This window comes from Gekko japonicus, unplaced genomic scaffold (assembly GCF_001447785.1).
Source record: "Gekko japonicus isolate JY-2015 unplaced genomic scaffold, Gekko_japonicus_V1.1 scaffold2527, whole genome shotgun sequence".
Taxonomy (NCBI): Eukaryota; Metazoa; Chordata; class Lepidosauria; order Squamata; family Gekkonidae; genus Gekko; species Gekko japonicus.
In genome coordinates, this window is record NW_015174348.1 from 157,800 (window position 1) to 171,543 (window position 13,744).

At 42.9% G+C, this 13,744-nt stretch overlaps 1 protein-coding gene across 1 annotated transcript in view; it reads right to left on the reverse strand.

Moving 5' to 3' along the window:
• The window catches only part of LOC107121391 (interleukin-20 receptor subunit alpha-like), a 32,980-nt gene that overhangs the window by 5,053 nt on the left and 14,183 nt on the right, over window positions 1–13,744 (reverse strand). Inside the window, exons 2-6 of the mRNA XM_015424307.1 lie at window positions 10,142–10,271; window positions 7,736–7,914; window positions 4,446–4,621; window positions 2,849–2,990; window positions 409–548 (exon numbers count right to left, since the gene is read on the reverse strand). Coding sequence (XP_015279793.1) covers window positions 409–548; window positions 2,849–2,990; window positions 4,446–4,621; window positions 7,736–7,914; window positions 10,142–10,271 — 767 coding nt within the window. The remainder of the gene's footprint in view (window positions 1–408; window positions 549–2,848; window positions 2,991–4,445; window positions 4,622–7,735; window positions 7,915–10,141; window positions 10,272–13,744) is intronic.

Below are 13,744 nucleotides of genomic sequence, written 5' to 3' on the forward strand. Positions count from 1 at the left end.
CCATTGTGCACTGAGCATCTGAACACATGTGCTGCTTCTGATATTCCTGAAATTCTGTACCTCAGCTAAGCCTCACTTCACAGCAGATATTTATTACAACCATGTGGAGGAAGTAACGTATAAGACAGATCATTGACACCTACGCCCAATCTTCCCCAGGCCCTGCTCCAGTAATTTGTCTCTCTCCCTGAAAGGGTGGGGAGTCATGGTGAGAAATTACATGCATTCTCCCAGGGATCTGGTGTCAAGTGTTGATGCTTTGGCTCATACATTACTTCCCCCATGTGGCTGCGCAAAAGAGTGGTTCCACATGAGGGATTTTTTTTAAAGGCACGGACTAGAGTTTAAGCATAGGCAGTGTTTTAAGTGACAGGACTGTCGTGAAAATGTACGGGGAAAAGTCCTTACCAAGTTCTTAGGATACGTTTGCTTCGCTGTGTAAATGTACCTGCATATACAGCAGCTTGGCACCAAAACGATAAGAACGGTTAAAAAGACAGGCAAAATATATCCAAATATGACTGTTGTTGTCTGCTTGAAAGTAGGATCTGTTGGGAAAACATAAAGGGTAAATGTGACAATCCATTCTCCAGATCAGCTGCTATTAGCATTTATACTGCCCGTTGCTTGTGGGCAGGGCTATTTTTGTAGCAGGTACTCATTTGCATATTAAGCGACACACCCCTAATGTAGCCAATCCTCCAAGAGTTTACAGTAGCTCCTGTAAGAAGAACTCTGTAAGCTCTTGGAGGATTGGCTACATTAAGGGGGTGTGGTCTAATATGCAAAGGAGTTCCTGCTACAAAAAGAGCCCTGCGGGAGTCCAAAGAGACTGAAAAAAACATTGATTAGTAACTTTAAAAAGAAGAGAGAGCAGCCATACCTGGTTGAGAGATCAGAAAATCTTCCCATCCTTCCAAATTACAGTATAAATAAGGTTTTCAAATAACCATGATGAAAATTAGGAAACTCAGCCAGAATTGCAGAAGCACTGCTTGTAGATTCAGTGCTGTCATCTTGACACCCTCCCATCCGTTGACACATAATCTAGCATTTTGTGAAATATCCCTTCTCGAATATGTATGTATGCAGTCAAATAATTGCTTTCTGTAACTTCTTACTTGTACAGCTGGGTTAGATTCTTTTAAAACTCTATATTTAGTCCGTTCTTCCCTAACAAGTTACTACAGTCTTTGCCAGCAGATTCTTTCATTGGCTAATTTACCCCAATTATTAGAGATACATAGACTGCTAATAAGGACTAAAAAGGGCTGACTTGCTCGTTTCTAATAAAAGAGTCAAAATTATGCTCTTCAGAATAAAATGAAAGCCAAAAAGGCCTCCACTTAATACGGCAAAGCTGAAAGCAGCAGGCTGTGAAAGGAGGCCCTCTTTCAATAACTTTTGAACCTGAAATGAGTGTGACGGAGAAGAAAGAGGGGGAGGGGAATATATTTCGTTCCCTTCAGGGCAGCCTTCCTCTGAGTGGGACTCATAGAGGCTAAAGGACAAGCAGTTAACGTGTGGTTGTGAAAATGCAGGCAAGTCACAGGCTGCGTGGTTGTCCAGGTGGGTGGGAGTGGGTGTGTCATTACCTCAACAAGGAGGGTACTTAATAGCTTGGTCCCTGGCTAATCAGTGGGTTGTGCTATGAGGCTAGATTGGCTAGAGCTCCAAGGTGACGGCCACATGAGAGGACTTGCCTGATCATAACAAGAATGCTATCAACAGTATACAGAGATCTCTGTCTATAGCATGTGTGTAGGGTTGCCAGCCTCCAGGTGGTATCTGAGATGTCCCAGAATTACAACTGATTTCCAGGCGATAGAGATCAGTTCACCTGGAGGAAATGGCTGCTTTGGAAGGTGGACTCCATGGCACTATACCCTATTGCATTATACCCTATTGAAGTCCCTCCCTTTCCCAAACCTGGCTAGGAATGCCTGCCTCCAGGTGGGACTTGGGGATACCCTGGGATTTCAGCTCCGCACCAGACTACTTTGGAGGGTGGATCTATGGCATTGTACTCCTCCCCGAGGTCCCTGTCCTCCCCAGGATCCCTCCCCAAATCTCTAGGAGCTTCCCAACCTGGATCTGACAACCCTACCCCCTCACCCCCCCGCTGGTGGCCAGGGGGACCTGGCGACCCTACCAAACCCTGTCCACCTCAGGCTGCACCCCCAAAATCTCCAGGTATTTCCCAACCCAGAGCTGGCAACCCTACAAGTGTATATGTGCTCAGTTACCTGTGTCATTCAGTATCTTATTTCTTAAGCTTATTATGCATGTATAAAGCCAGGTAGTTCCCCTTATGATCTGTACAGGAAAAGGAGGGAGGGATCCCTTTCACATTTTTTCTCATGTTTTTGTCAATCATTAGATAAACAAATATAAGGTCAACAGTCGTGTTAGTCTGACCCGCAATCAACAGTCTAGGATCCAGAAAAAAACACTGCGTGTTAATTGAGATCAGCGTCCTATCTGAATCGTGATATGCTTAAGACTTGTTGTCTAGCTTTTATGAAAACGAGGGCTTTGGCACCTCTATAAAATTTCCTGAAGAAGATTCATTTTTTGAAACGTTGGTAAATAATCCGGAGACGACGTTGTACCTTGGTTTATAAATTCTATTAAGTTGTGTATCATATTGTAATGCTTCAGAGCACAATACATGTACAGCAATTCTTATAAGTCGTATGACTGTTGATTGAGGGTCAGACTAACACAACTGTTGACCTTATATTTGTTTATCTGCTTTAGTCGTGTGTGTCCAGATTTTTTTTGTCAATCATTAGGAATAACTCCATCTGATATAAAGACTCAGTATATTTTGTAAGTTTTGGCTCACCTTTCAGAGTATCGATGCAATGCTCTTCAGAGAATCCACTAAGCAGAAGTGGAGTAATATATATTTGCACTGTGACACAGTATCGTGTGTTTGGCTCTAACTGCTGCACTTCCAGGCTGTTGTTTTTAATACAGAAGGTCCACTAGAAGAAAGACGGCATTTCCACATATTAACAACAGAAAGGCAACAACGTGTGAACTATGGGATCATTTGAGAACAGCCAGAACGTTTCTTAAAAATGTCACCTCTATACAGATTGCTAACTAGGACATTACGACTGTGACATTACTACCCTTCACCTGATATAGAAGAAGATAACAGGGCATAGACTGGGGAAGAAACTGAGTAATATAATGACAAGTAGTTATTAAAAGGTTATACAGTTTCATAAAGTACATTTCAAAAAAACATGTTTACGATCTGGCCTCTCATTACCTTCATGTACACAAGCATTTGCTCTAAAATCTCAGTATCTCAATGAATGGTGAATTTGGGATTGCAGGTGAAAGGTGATAGTCTGTTTTTATATAATGTGCAATTGTATCTTTAAATCTAAATGTAAAGTATATAGCAGAATGGAGCCAAGCATGAAGTTAAAAAAGAAGTTTTACATATCTGGAGCAGCCCTGTGGTATTCAGAAAAATAGCACTTGATCCTATGATTACCATATTGAGTGACCAATATGGTAGTTCAGTAGTTCAATAATCTCACAAGAGTTTAGCCTCCTTTTTGTTGCTTTAGTGACTTCATTGCCCTGACCTCGATAGCCCAGGCTAACCTGATCTCATCAGATCTTGGCTGCTAAGCATGATCAGCCCTGGTCAGTGTTTGCATTGGAGACCATCAAGGAATATTAGGGTCACTATGCAGAGACAGGCAATGGCAAACCACACCTGAACATCTCTTGCCACTTGATGGCAATTTTTTTTTTTTAAATAACTTCATCAGATGTACATTTGCCAAATCCATTTAGGGAAATTCCTGTAGATTTGAGGACAGGTCCTCCAGGGGACCTGTTTACTTTGGCCTGAAGATCAGTTTGTAATTACAGGAGAACTCTAGGTCCCATCTGAAGGTTGGCCATGCTAATCAAAAGCATCTGCCTTGCATTCAAACTCCTAGCAAAGAAGTCAGTTGCCTCAAAATAGCATTGGGTGTAATGGGGGGGGGGGCAGGTTTCCTGCTATGGTGGGAAACCTCCTGACCTAAGCCTCTTCCCTACAGCTACTTAACAGGCTGGAGGGGGGAAACGGGGTGGGGGAATTTTTTTGGTGCTGAGCTGACGTATGATGTCACTTCCGACATGAAACCAGAAATTCCACGGCTTAACCAAAAATTCCATGGCTTAACCAAAGAGTTTTAGATGTAACATAAAGTGTTGGCCCAACATGATGACATAACTTCTAGTGTCACACCAGTGATGCCAAAAGCTTGACCCCACTCCCAGATTCTCCTGCGTCGCTAGGGTGCTAGCTATGACTAGCAATCCTAGGTATCAGATGGGTTGCCTGGTGCCAGGATAAACAAACTGATTTCTCTAATAGGGCTCTGCAGCAGAACCTTTTCACGGTCTATATCTAGAAACCCTTCTCTTACCCTTTTCTTAATTTTTTTGTTGAATACAGTCACATTATATTGCAGGCTGGGGTATATTTGATGCAAATACTCGGGTTCCTCTCCTGGGGCTCTCTGCCATTTCTCAGGTGGAGTCACAATGACTGAAATAGAGTTTTCAGTAGAAGACAGGAAAAATGCAGGTGGATCGATTTTAGCTGGAAAAGAAAGCACATATAATGATGCATAGCAACAAGATACAAAAACGATCACATTCTGTTCTGGGTCTCTTTCTGTGGTTTATTTTTGTTATGAACCCTTCAAGTGACATGGATTTCTATCATTAAAAACTCCTGTCAACTCCCCAGGGCCCTTAAAAACCAATTCATTTCACCTTCTAAAGAAAGGCTAGTTATTAGGATCCCCAAATTTTTGAAACTGTTTCCAAGGGGATTTTAGTCTTCTTGTTCATAAATAGGTCCGCTATGCCCACACTGTGTGGCCAACTGCTTTTGAAACTGAGGGGACTTTCAAAGGCAGTTTGTGATATGGCATCAGGGGGTCCCCATTCATTGAAAAAAAAAGTTTTAAAATCCCACTGAGCTAGCAGAAACCCTTTGTGTGAGCCTAAGCAACTTCAGTAATTTCATTTAAAAGCCTTGGAAATTATATAAATTTTATGCTAACAATGTGCGCATAATGAAAATGTACTGCAGTAAAATGAGGTCTGTTAGAACTTTCAGCAGAGGAAGCAGACATCATACAGCAGAGAGTACGATACAAAAAAGTGGAAAAAGATGCATGCAAAAGTCTTGATAAGACCAAGAGTCACAAGCTATGTAGCCCCAACTGCTGTTTAATTCTCCACTGCAGATGGGTTAGTCCCATGCTTGGGTTGGATCTCCACCTGCAAGTAACTGCCTGATCTGAAGGGAAGGCATTCTAGGATGATAGAAGCTGATTTAATTATGTTTCTTTGCTCTATGAAGCATCAGTTTGCACAACTGCTACATACAAGTACAGACCAGTGTATGTTTGAGAGAACAAAATATGAAGAAGAAGACTGTGACCAGTTGAGACCTGTTCTTATATGAACAGTTCACATAGCCAATTGCCAGAAGCACAACACAAGAAGCTGGCACACTGGTCATATGAATTTGCTCAGCACCATGCAGCCTTCAAAGATAAAAAGGAAGGGCAAGCAACAGTCCAGGGCAAATAGTAGTTAAGAGAAAGCAGTGATTTCAAACCAGTTTTAACACAGCATTTATTGAAACATGCTGGATTTCCCTGTCCGTAATTTCTATGTGATATGAACAGAATTTTATTTATGTATTTATCTATTTGTTTCACTTGGGACCTAGAAAATTGGGTTCTTCTGAATGTCCATGGCTCAGTGGAAGAGCATCTGCTTGTCATTGAGAAGGTCCCAGGTTCAATCCCTGGCATCTCCAGTTGAAAAGACCAGGTGGTAGGTGATGTGAAAAAACCTTCACCTGAGACCCTGGAAAATTTCAAAAAATTAATTTCAAAAAATTTCAAAAAAACACACCCTGAGTATTGTATAGGGAAACTAATATATTATGTAGTGTGATACAAAAAAAATCTCCATCGTTTATGACCTGAAACCTTGTTACATACACTGAAAAAGATAAAAGAACTCAAGGTAAATATTAATACCATATCAGAAGATGTGGACAATGTGGCATACTTTGAGAAGAAACGTCTCTGGCTCCCACCTTGGACAAATTGGATACATTGGGTAGAGATCATTATAATTTATAACCAGGGGTCGTTTCGTAGAAAAAGAGCTAGGGGAACTCATTAGCATAACTCATTAGCATATGACACACCCCCTGACATAACCGGAAGTGTGTCATAAGGCCACACACACCGCTCCCAACGGTCCCCGCCGCCGCCGCCGGCCTTGCAGCTCCACTGCCGAGCCCCATGAGGGGCCCGGCGGTGGACCTGCAAGGGCGGCGGGAGTGCAAGGAAACCCCGCGAAGGCCCTCTCCCTGGCCCCAGGCAGGCAGAGGTGGGGAGAGGCAGGGAGGAAGCAACTTACCCTCCCTCTTCTCATGCCTCCTCCTGGCTGAATGAGGGCCGGAAGCGGAGCGGCCGGAAGCAGGGGGCGGGGCTTCGTCATGTGCCCCGCCCCCCGTACCTCACCCGGGGGAACTGCGATCCCCCCGAAATGACCTCTGTTTATAACCACGTATGATGCAAGAAATCCAGGCTCCCATTTAACCATTAAAGGACTGAAGATCTCAAAAACACTTAGTCACGATGACCTGACATTTTCCAGATGGGAACAAAAGATCAATGCTCAGTTAATCCACACACTTTCTGAATTAGGCAAAACTCAATATAGTATGTAATCAGGACAAGTATAAAGGGTTCAGGCTCTTGTTCAACCCAAAGGGGGCTAAAGATCTCAATCTAAGAATCCATTCTGCCTTCCTTCTCATTAATAGCTTGTCATTGTTGCCTGGTTGTTTGTGGGTGGCCTAGAAGACAATGTCTGTGATAGGATGATTATATTCAACAAAAAGTGAAACCAAAAGTGCTTCAGTTCTTCCAAGAGAAATGTTGCTTTTATGTTCACAAATACATGTTTTTAAACACCCTGAGATATTTTAAACACCTTAAGTTTTTTCCTATATATATAGCTTATCACATAGCACCTAATAGCCTATATCACTCCTTTAGAGTTACAATTCGTGAAGTTCCTTAATTCATACTGTTTTCCATCTGTAGGATTTATGAATACTTCAAGATTGCATGAAAATATACAGTATGAACAATTTCCAAATTTAAAATGACCCAGTGGTGGAGTTATACCTGGTTATAAACTGTCCTGGGTTCTTTTTGTATCACACTAGAAAATATGTTAGGGTCCATATACAATGCTCAAAGTGTATCTTAAATTAATTTGATTTAAATTAAATTAAAATTGATTTTTTTATTATTAGTGTGTATGTTTATTCTAAATCATATAATATTGGTATTAACATGCATCGATGTAATTGTACCTATTTTAACTTTGTTTTATTAGATCTCCTGATGAAGCTTATCAGGAAATGCATGGGAATCTAAAAGGTCAAATAAACTGCTCTCCCTTGCACCTCCTCCTTTGTTTCCTACCTACTGGTGCAGCCTTATTTTCTTCCCTACCTGATGTTGCAACCACATTTACAAACAAATTGTCATGTAAACATTTTATCAGACACAGTACATTTTGAATCTCTTGTAACATATCAGTTTTGGCTATCCTCCAGAATATCCCATCCCCGCTGTAAACATGTAACATTGCTTAGGTCTTTCCTTACTGTCTGTGAATGGATTAAACCGTACAGATTCTGCCCAGCCGGAACAGTTGCCATTTGAAAAGGCTTTTACTCTGGCATGATATAGCTCCTTATGGTCATACGTTTCATGTGAGAGGTCACACCAAGTTTGACTGATATCTTTGCATTCTGAATTTTTAATCCATTTCTTTGTGCCGTATCTGCATTTAAAATGGTGGAGAAAAGAGAGGGAGTTAGCAGTGCACTCATACAGCTCATCATCCTTTCCCGTAAAGATCAGTCCACAATTGCTTGAATGTTTCTCTAGAATGTTCCTATGACCTTTTCTATCGAGCCCCCATTCGTTCCTTGTGAGAAAACTTGCTCAGTGTAGTAGGGAATAACTCTTGTGGCCAAGTACACACAAAACAATTTATCCATTACTCTTACCTATAAAGTTTGTATCTTACTTTCCCACTTTTGAAGGTGACATAACCCCCCCCCCATTTTATTGTCACCACAACCCTGTGAAGTAGGTGGCTGAGCAACAATGGCATGTCCAAGATCTCTCATGGCATGTTGGTAGCTGCAAGATATTTTGATCTGGGGCTACTCTTTAAAATTTCAGTGGCCATTGCCATCCAAAGTTGCTGTTTCTGTTGAGAAGACAGCAAACATATTTGGAGACTCACTGATCTCTCAGTTCTGTTCAGTTTGTCCTTGTCCACCTTTCCTAACCAAGGACAACTGGGGGGACGGACTAAAAATAGCTGTTTGGTTTAGAAATGATGGCAAAAGCCAGGCCCAGATGATGAGCAAGTCCGATCATCTTGTATTTATTCCTTGCCCCTGGCATTCACGCCTCAGTGTCTTCCCACCTGAATTACTGTAATATGTTCTATGCAGAGTTGCCTTTGAAGACTGGTCAAAGACTGCAGCTGTTACAGCATTATGAGGATTACAGGTTTCAGGGAGAATGTTAAACCTATTTATTTCCATCCCTACTAGATATTACTTAATATCAATCAAAGTGCTGGTTTTTACTCTTCAAGCATCTGAAGGAACAATCCATTTATCCTTCCCTCAACTGTAGCAGAGAAGCTTTGTTCCAGATGCCATCCTTTTTGGTGGTAAGACTGATGGAGCTTTGAGGTAGGGCCTTTTTGGTAGTTGAACCAACTCTTTGGTTCAATTAAAACTTGGCTGCTTGGGAGAGCTTTCCCAAAGATTGGCTAGATGGTTTTGTTTTCACATTACTATTGCAGCCAAGTTCTGGTGTGTTTATTCCAGACAGGTTGTTGGCTTTACTTTTTTAAATTTGATTTTATTGTACCATGCCTTGTTTACTTTTATGACTTAAAAAATTACTTTCTTCTGACTTCTGGTTACAAAGGAATGACATCCTTACCTCTGGACAGAGATAGCTTGAGAAGGTTATGGAAGTAGGAGGGATTTTAGAAGAAACCCAATCAGTTGGTAGGGAGATTTCTGTCCTCTTTTGCTGAACAGTCCAGTAATGTAGGGTAAAGAAATAGAACCTTCATAATGTATTTACTTATTTAAATAACGTCTACAAAAATGTTCAAGGCTGCTTTAAGTAAAATTAAAAAAAAATCATGACAAATAGCCAAAGCAATAAATAAACTTTCAGAAGCCAGTAAAAAAAACCATAAACAAGACATGATAAAATAACAGATGAGGAAAAACAGCAGGTAGCAAATCAAAAGATAAAAACAAGCTGGAGATCTTAATTAAAAATTGGGAAATAGAACTGTTTTAACTTGCTACCTGAAGCTCAGTATAAATGGTGCCATGCACACATCTCCAGGAAGGGTGTTTCAGTACCCAGGCACAACTACTGAAAAGACCATTTCTTCACCAAATGTTTGAAGGTAGAGACACCTGGAGCTTTGGGACTGACCTTAAAGACTGAGATGTTCGTCATATGGAAGCTAGGCAGACTTTTTTCAATTCTGAAGTTAGGAAATCAGCTTTTTTGTATTGTATCCAGAAACAAGATACAGTTGCCAAAAGTATCAAAATATAACAGTGACTGAATCCTAGCTAGCGTGCCAATTACAGAAGAGCTTTGTGTCACTGATGCCACCTGGGCATCTAAAGTAAGGTCTAGATCTAACAGCCACCCAAAGCAGGAAACGTGATTTGTCATACTTTAAGAAGATACAATTTAGCAGGCAAGCCAAATTAAGACTTTCTTGTTCTATGAACTGGCAGGGAGTGGGTAAAGTGGATAAGACACACAGTGATGGAAGGGGCCTTTGAGCAAGAAGCCAATCCATGAGGAGTTTCCACACCAGCATCAGCTTCCCTTTCCTTTACAGCACACTGTCTCATAGGATTGTAGTGAAAACAACACAATGAAAAACTTTGCAAATTAAAGGTACAACACAAATCATAATAATGGTACCATGGGAAAATCAAACGTACATTAAATATTTCACTGTGTAGTTTACTTTTTCTGCTGCTATTCCTTCTGGTGGCAACCAATGTAAGACATTCTTCATGTTTTTTGAGACAAAATGGACATTCATAGGGCTGGGCAAAGTACAGTGTGTTGCTGTTGAGAAAATAACAATGGAGGAGATATGTGAACAACTGGAAAAGACATTTGCATTAATCAGATATAGAAAAGTAGTTGTAGGGAAGCAGAGAAAAATGGCTATAATTGGGAAGACAAGGAATTGTGCAGCACAATTGCATCTCCCTCTCTGATCACTGGAATCTTTATTCAACCTCCCCTAGCATTTTGCAATTTCAAAAAAGATCCTGTCCTTTTGTCCACTAAAGAGAAGGTAAAGGTTCCCTTGCTCGAAAGCCAGTCGAATCCGACTCTAGGGTTGCGGTGCTCATCTCCGTTTCAAAGCCGAAGAGCCAGCGCTGTACGAAGACATTTCCGTGGTCATGTGGCCGGCATGACTAAACACCAAGGCACACAGAACGCTGTTACCTCCCCACTGAAGTGGTACCTATTTATCTACTTGCAATTTCTTGCTTTCGAACTGCTAGGTTGGCAGGAGCTGGAAGTAGAGACGGGAGCTCACTCCGTCATGCGGCATGGCATACTCGGGTCTCGAACTGCTGAACTTCCGACCTTCCACATCTGGCAGTTCAGCGTCTTAACCACTTGAGCCACCGCAGCTCCTTTTGTCCACTAAGATTAGGCAAAAAGGTTAGTCTCTCTCTCTCTGGTCATCATGCCATAGCTGATTTATGGCAACCCCATAGGATTTTCAAGGCGAGAGACATTCAGTGCTGGTTTGCCATTGCCTGGCTCTCTGTAGCAACCCTGGTTTCCCTTTGGCGGTCTCCCATCCAAATACTGACCAGGGCCAACCCTGCCTGCGTTCCAAGACCTAATGAGAGCAGAGCAGCCTGAGCCATCCAGGTCGGGGCCGCAACATCTTACCCATGTAACTAGATTCTCGTCAGGGCTCAGTTTATCTGTACACCAACCACAAGTCATTTCTTGACTTATTTCTTGAAAAGAAGTGAGAGTTCTTAGGGGCCCTTATACATCTCAGCTGAAAACTGTGGGAACAATCAGGGAGATAACTGCACTTTCCAAGCTGAGGTACAGCAAATTCACCTTCTCCTCTGTGAAGACTCTCTCTATAAAGTACTTGCTTATCATGAGGTATTTCAAGCTTTAGGATGCAAAGGGAAAATGCTGACAAGAAGGCAACAGAGAAGAGGCAGGAAGTGGTAGTAGAGCTCGCAATTACGAATTAAGCAACAAAAATCCAATTATAACTGAATTATTTCAGATGTATTGCCTGAAGGGCATTGCTAACTTTGTTCTCCGTGTTAGTGTTATCTAGGAATTTGCTTCTAGTGTAATTCTGTTTAATTTCTTCACAGCTAGTTCATGTTGACCAACTTGTTTGAAACTGGTTCAAGCTTCTAGCCAAGAGGTACAACCTAGAGGGAGCTAGCTGCAATCAGCAGGACTCAAATGCTTAAACTGCATGCTGTTGGTATAATAGGGCTTAGATATGCTTAATTTTTTTCAGGCTTGTGCCACTGGCATTAAGTTCCTCTTCCTGTTCCAGAAACAATAATTTCCTTTTCCCTTTAATTTGTAATTCTTCCTTGTCAATGAAACCTATTTATGATAGCAGAACTCATACCTTAGCCATTCACCAAAAGAAGCCACTGGGCTGAAAAAGACACGTGGAAAGTGTATCAAGCCCACCCCAGTCAGAAGCAGGATTGCCAGCTCCAGCTTAAAGGCTAGGCTTGCCAAGTCCCCCCGGGGGGCAAGGAAACCCCCTCCCCAGAGGCCCGTTCCCCGCCACCGGCGGATTGGGCCTCAGGGGGAACCCCACCCCGGCATGCGCGTCACCAGGAAGTGACGTTATAGTGCTGGGCACGCTGGGGGCTGGGCCACGGTCATCCGAGGGAAAACTATGGTTTTCCCTCAGATGGTCGTGGCCCTGTTCCCAGCTTGCCCGGCATCATAACGTCACTTCCTGGTGACGTGTGTGCGGTGCGCGTGTGCTTTGTGTGTGTGCGCTCCAGCCCCTGTCCGCAGGTTTTTCCACTTGGCATCTCTATTAAAGGCAGTTCCTGGAGATTTGGTGACAGTGCATAGGGAGGGCATATTTTGGGTGGGGGAAAGAGCTTGGCAGAGATGCAATGCCATAAACTTCACTCTCTGAAGATGCCACTTCCTCCAGAGGAACTGATCTAGGGAACTCATCTGGAGATCATTTGTAACTCCAGACCCCATCTCAAGGTTGCTAATCCTAGCCAGTTGCAAGGATTTATAATTTGGCAGGAAAAGCAAGAGTACTTTTCTTAGCAGGAAAAGTGTGGGTGGTTTCTAGATAGGGTTGCCCGGTCCCTCCTGAGCACCAGTGGGGGATGGGAGGGTAGGGTTGCCAGATCCAGGTTGGAAAGGATCCGGAGGTCTGGGGATGGAGCCTGGGGAGTAGAGGGACCACAGTGAGGGTACAATGCCATAGAGTCCACCTCCCAGAGCATCCATTTTCTCCAGGGGAACTGATCTCATTTTCTAGAGATGAGCTGTAATTCCAGGGGAACCCCAGGTCCCACCTGGAGGCGGGCAGCCCTATTTCTAGACATCAAATCTAGATATATTTCAGCAGATTCAGTCCTTTAAATCTGGTTCAACCCCACAGACACTGCAGAGAGCCACTTGGCACTGCAGAATTCCAGGGGCTCCACACCAAAAAAGGAAATAATCTAGGGGGACCACAACCCTCAACCAAACCTGTAGACAACAGGGTCTGAAGTGCTCAGTTTTTCCACCTGCAATTCCTTTCTTGTGGAAATGGGAGAAGAGGCTCCCAACTAAGGAGGAAATAAATTCCTTCTGGATATGACAACATGTAGCCATGAAAGTGGAAAAATTAACTTTTCTCTAGGATAGGAAAAGAACTTGGGGGCAGTTGTGTGGCCTCCACTCTGCAGAGGCGATGTCAGGCTAGCATGGACTATGTACTTCATCTGATCCCTGTACAATGTTACCATACCGTTTCCCCATGCCATGCTGACCCTCCCACTCCCCTGCATAATTCCAGTTAATGCTGACTGCCAAAGTGAGGACACTTCCATGTGGGAATTTCTCTCCACACGGAAAGCAGGAAGCTCCTGGATTAAAGGGAAATGTTCACATGACACTGTTCTCATTCTGATCATGACTCACGGTGTTCTCAGGGCTTTCCCTTTTAACCTGGAGAGAAATGAAACCTGTTCTCTCTCTGCATGTGTGCTTACTGCTTTAAAAGAACTGGGAGGTGGCTGCGGTGGAGCCTCCACCCTGGGGAAGGATGGTGCAGAGCTAAGCTCCACTTTCAGAATGGCACTTTCTGTTCCCCTTTTTAGCCCTTTAAAGGCCTTTCCCATATTTTCCTGTGGAGCTGCACAGCTCAGCAGTGAAAGGGTAAGTTAAATGGCAGGAGTGTTCAGAGCTATAGGGGGCCATGGTGTGATTGCTGTCATGTGCCTGTGCATGGGGAACAGGCAGGGTTGCCAACCTCCAGGTTGTGCCAGGATATCTCCCAGAAT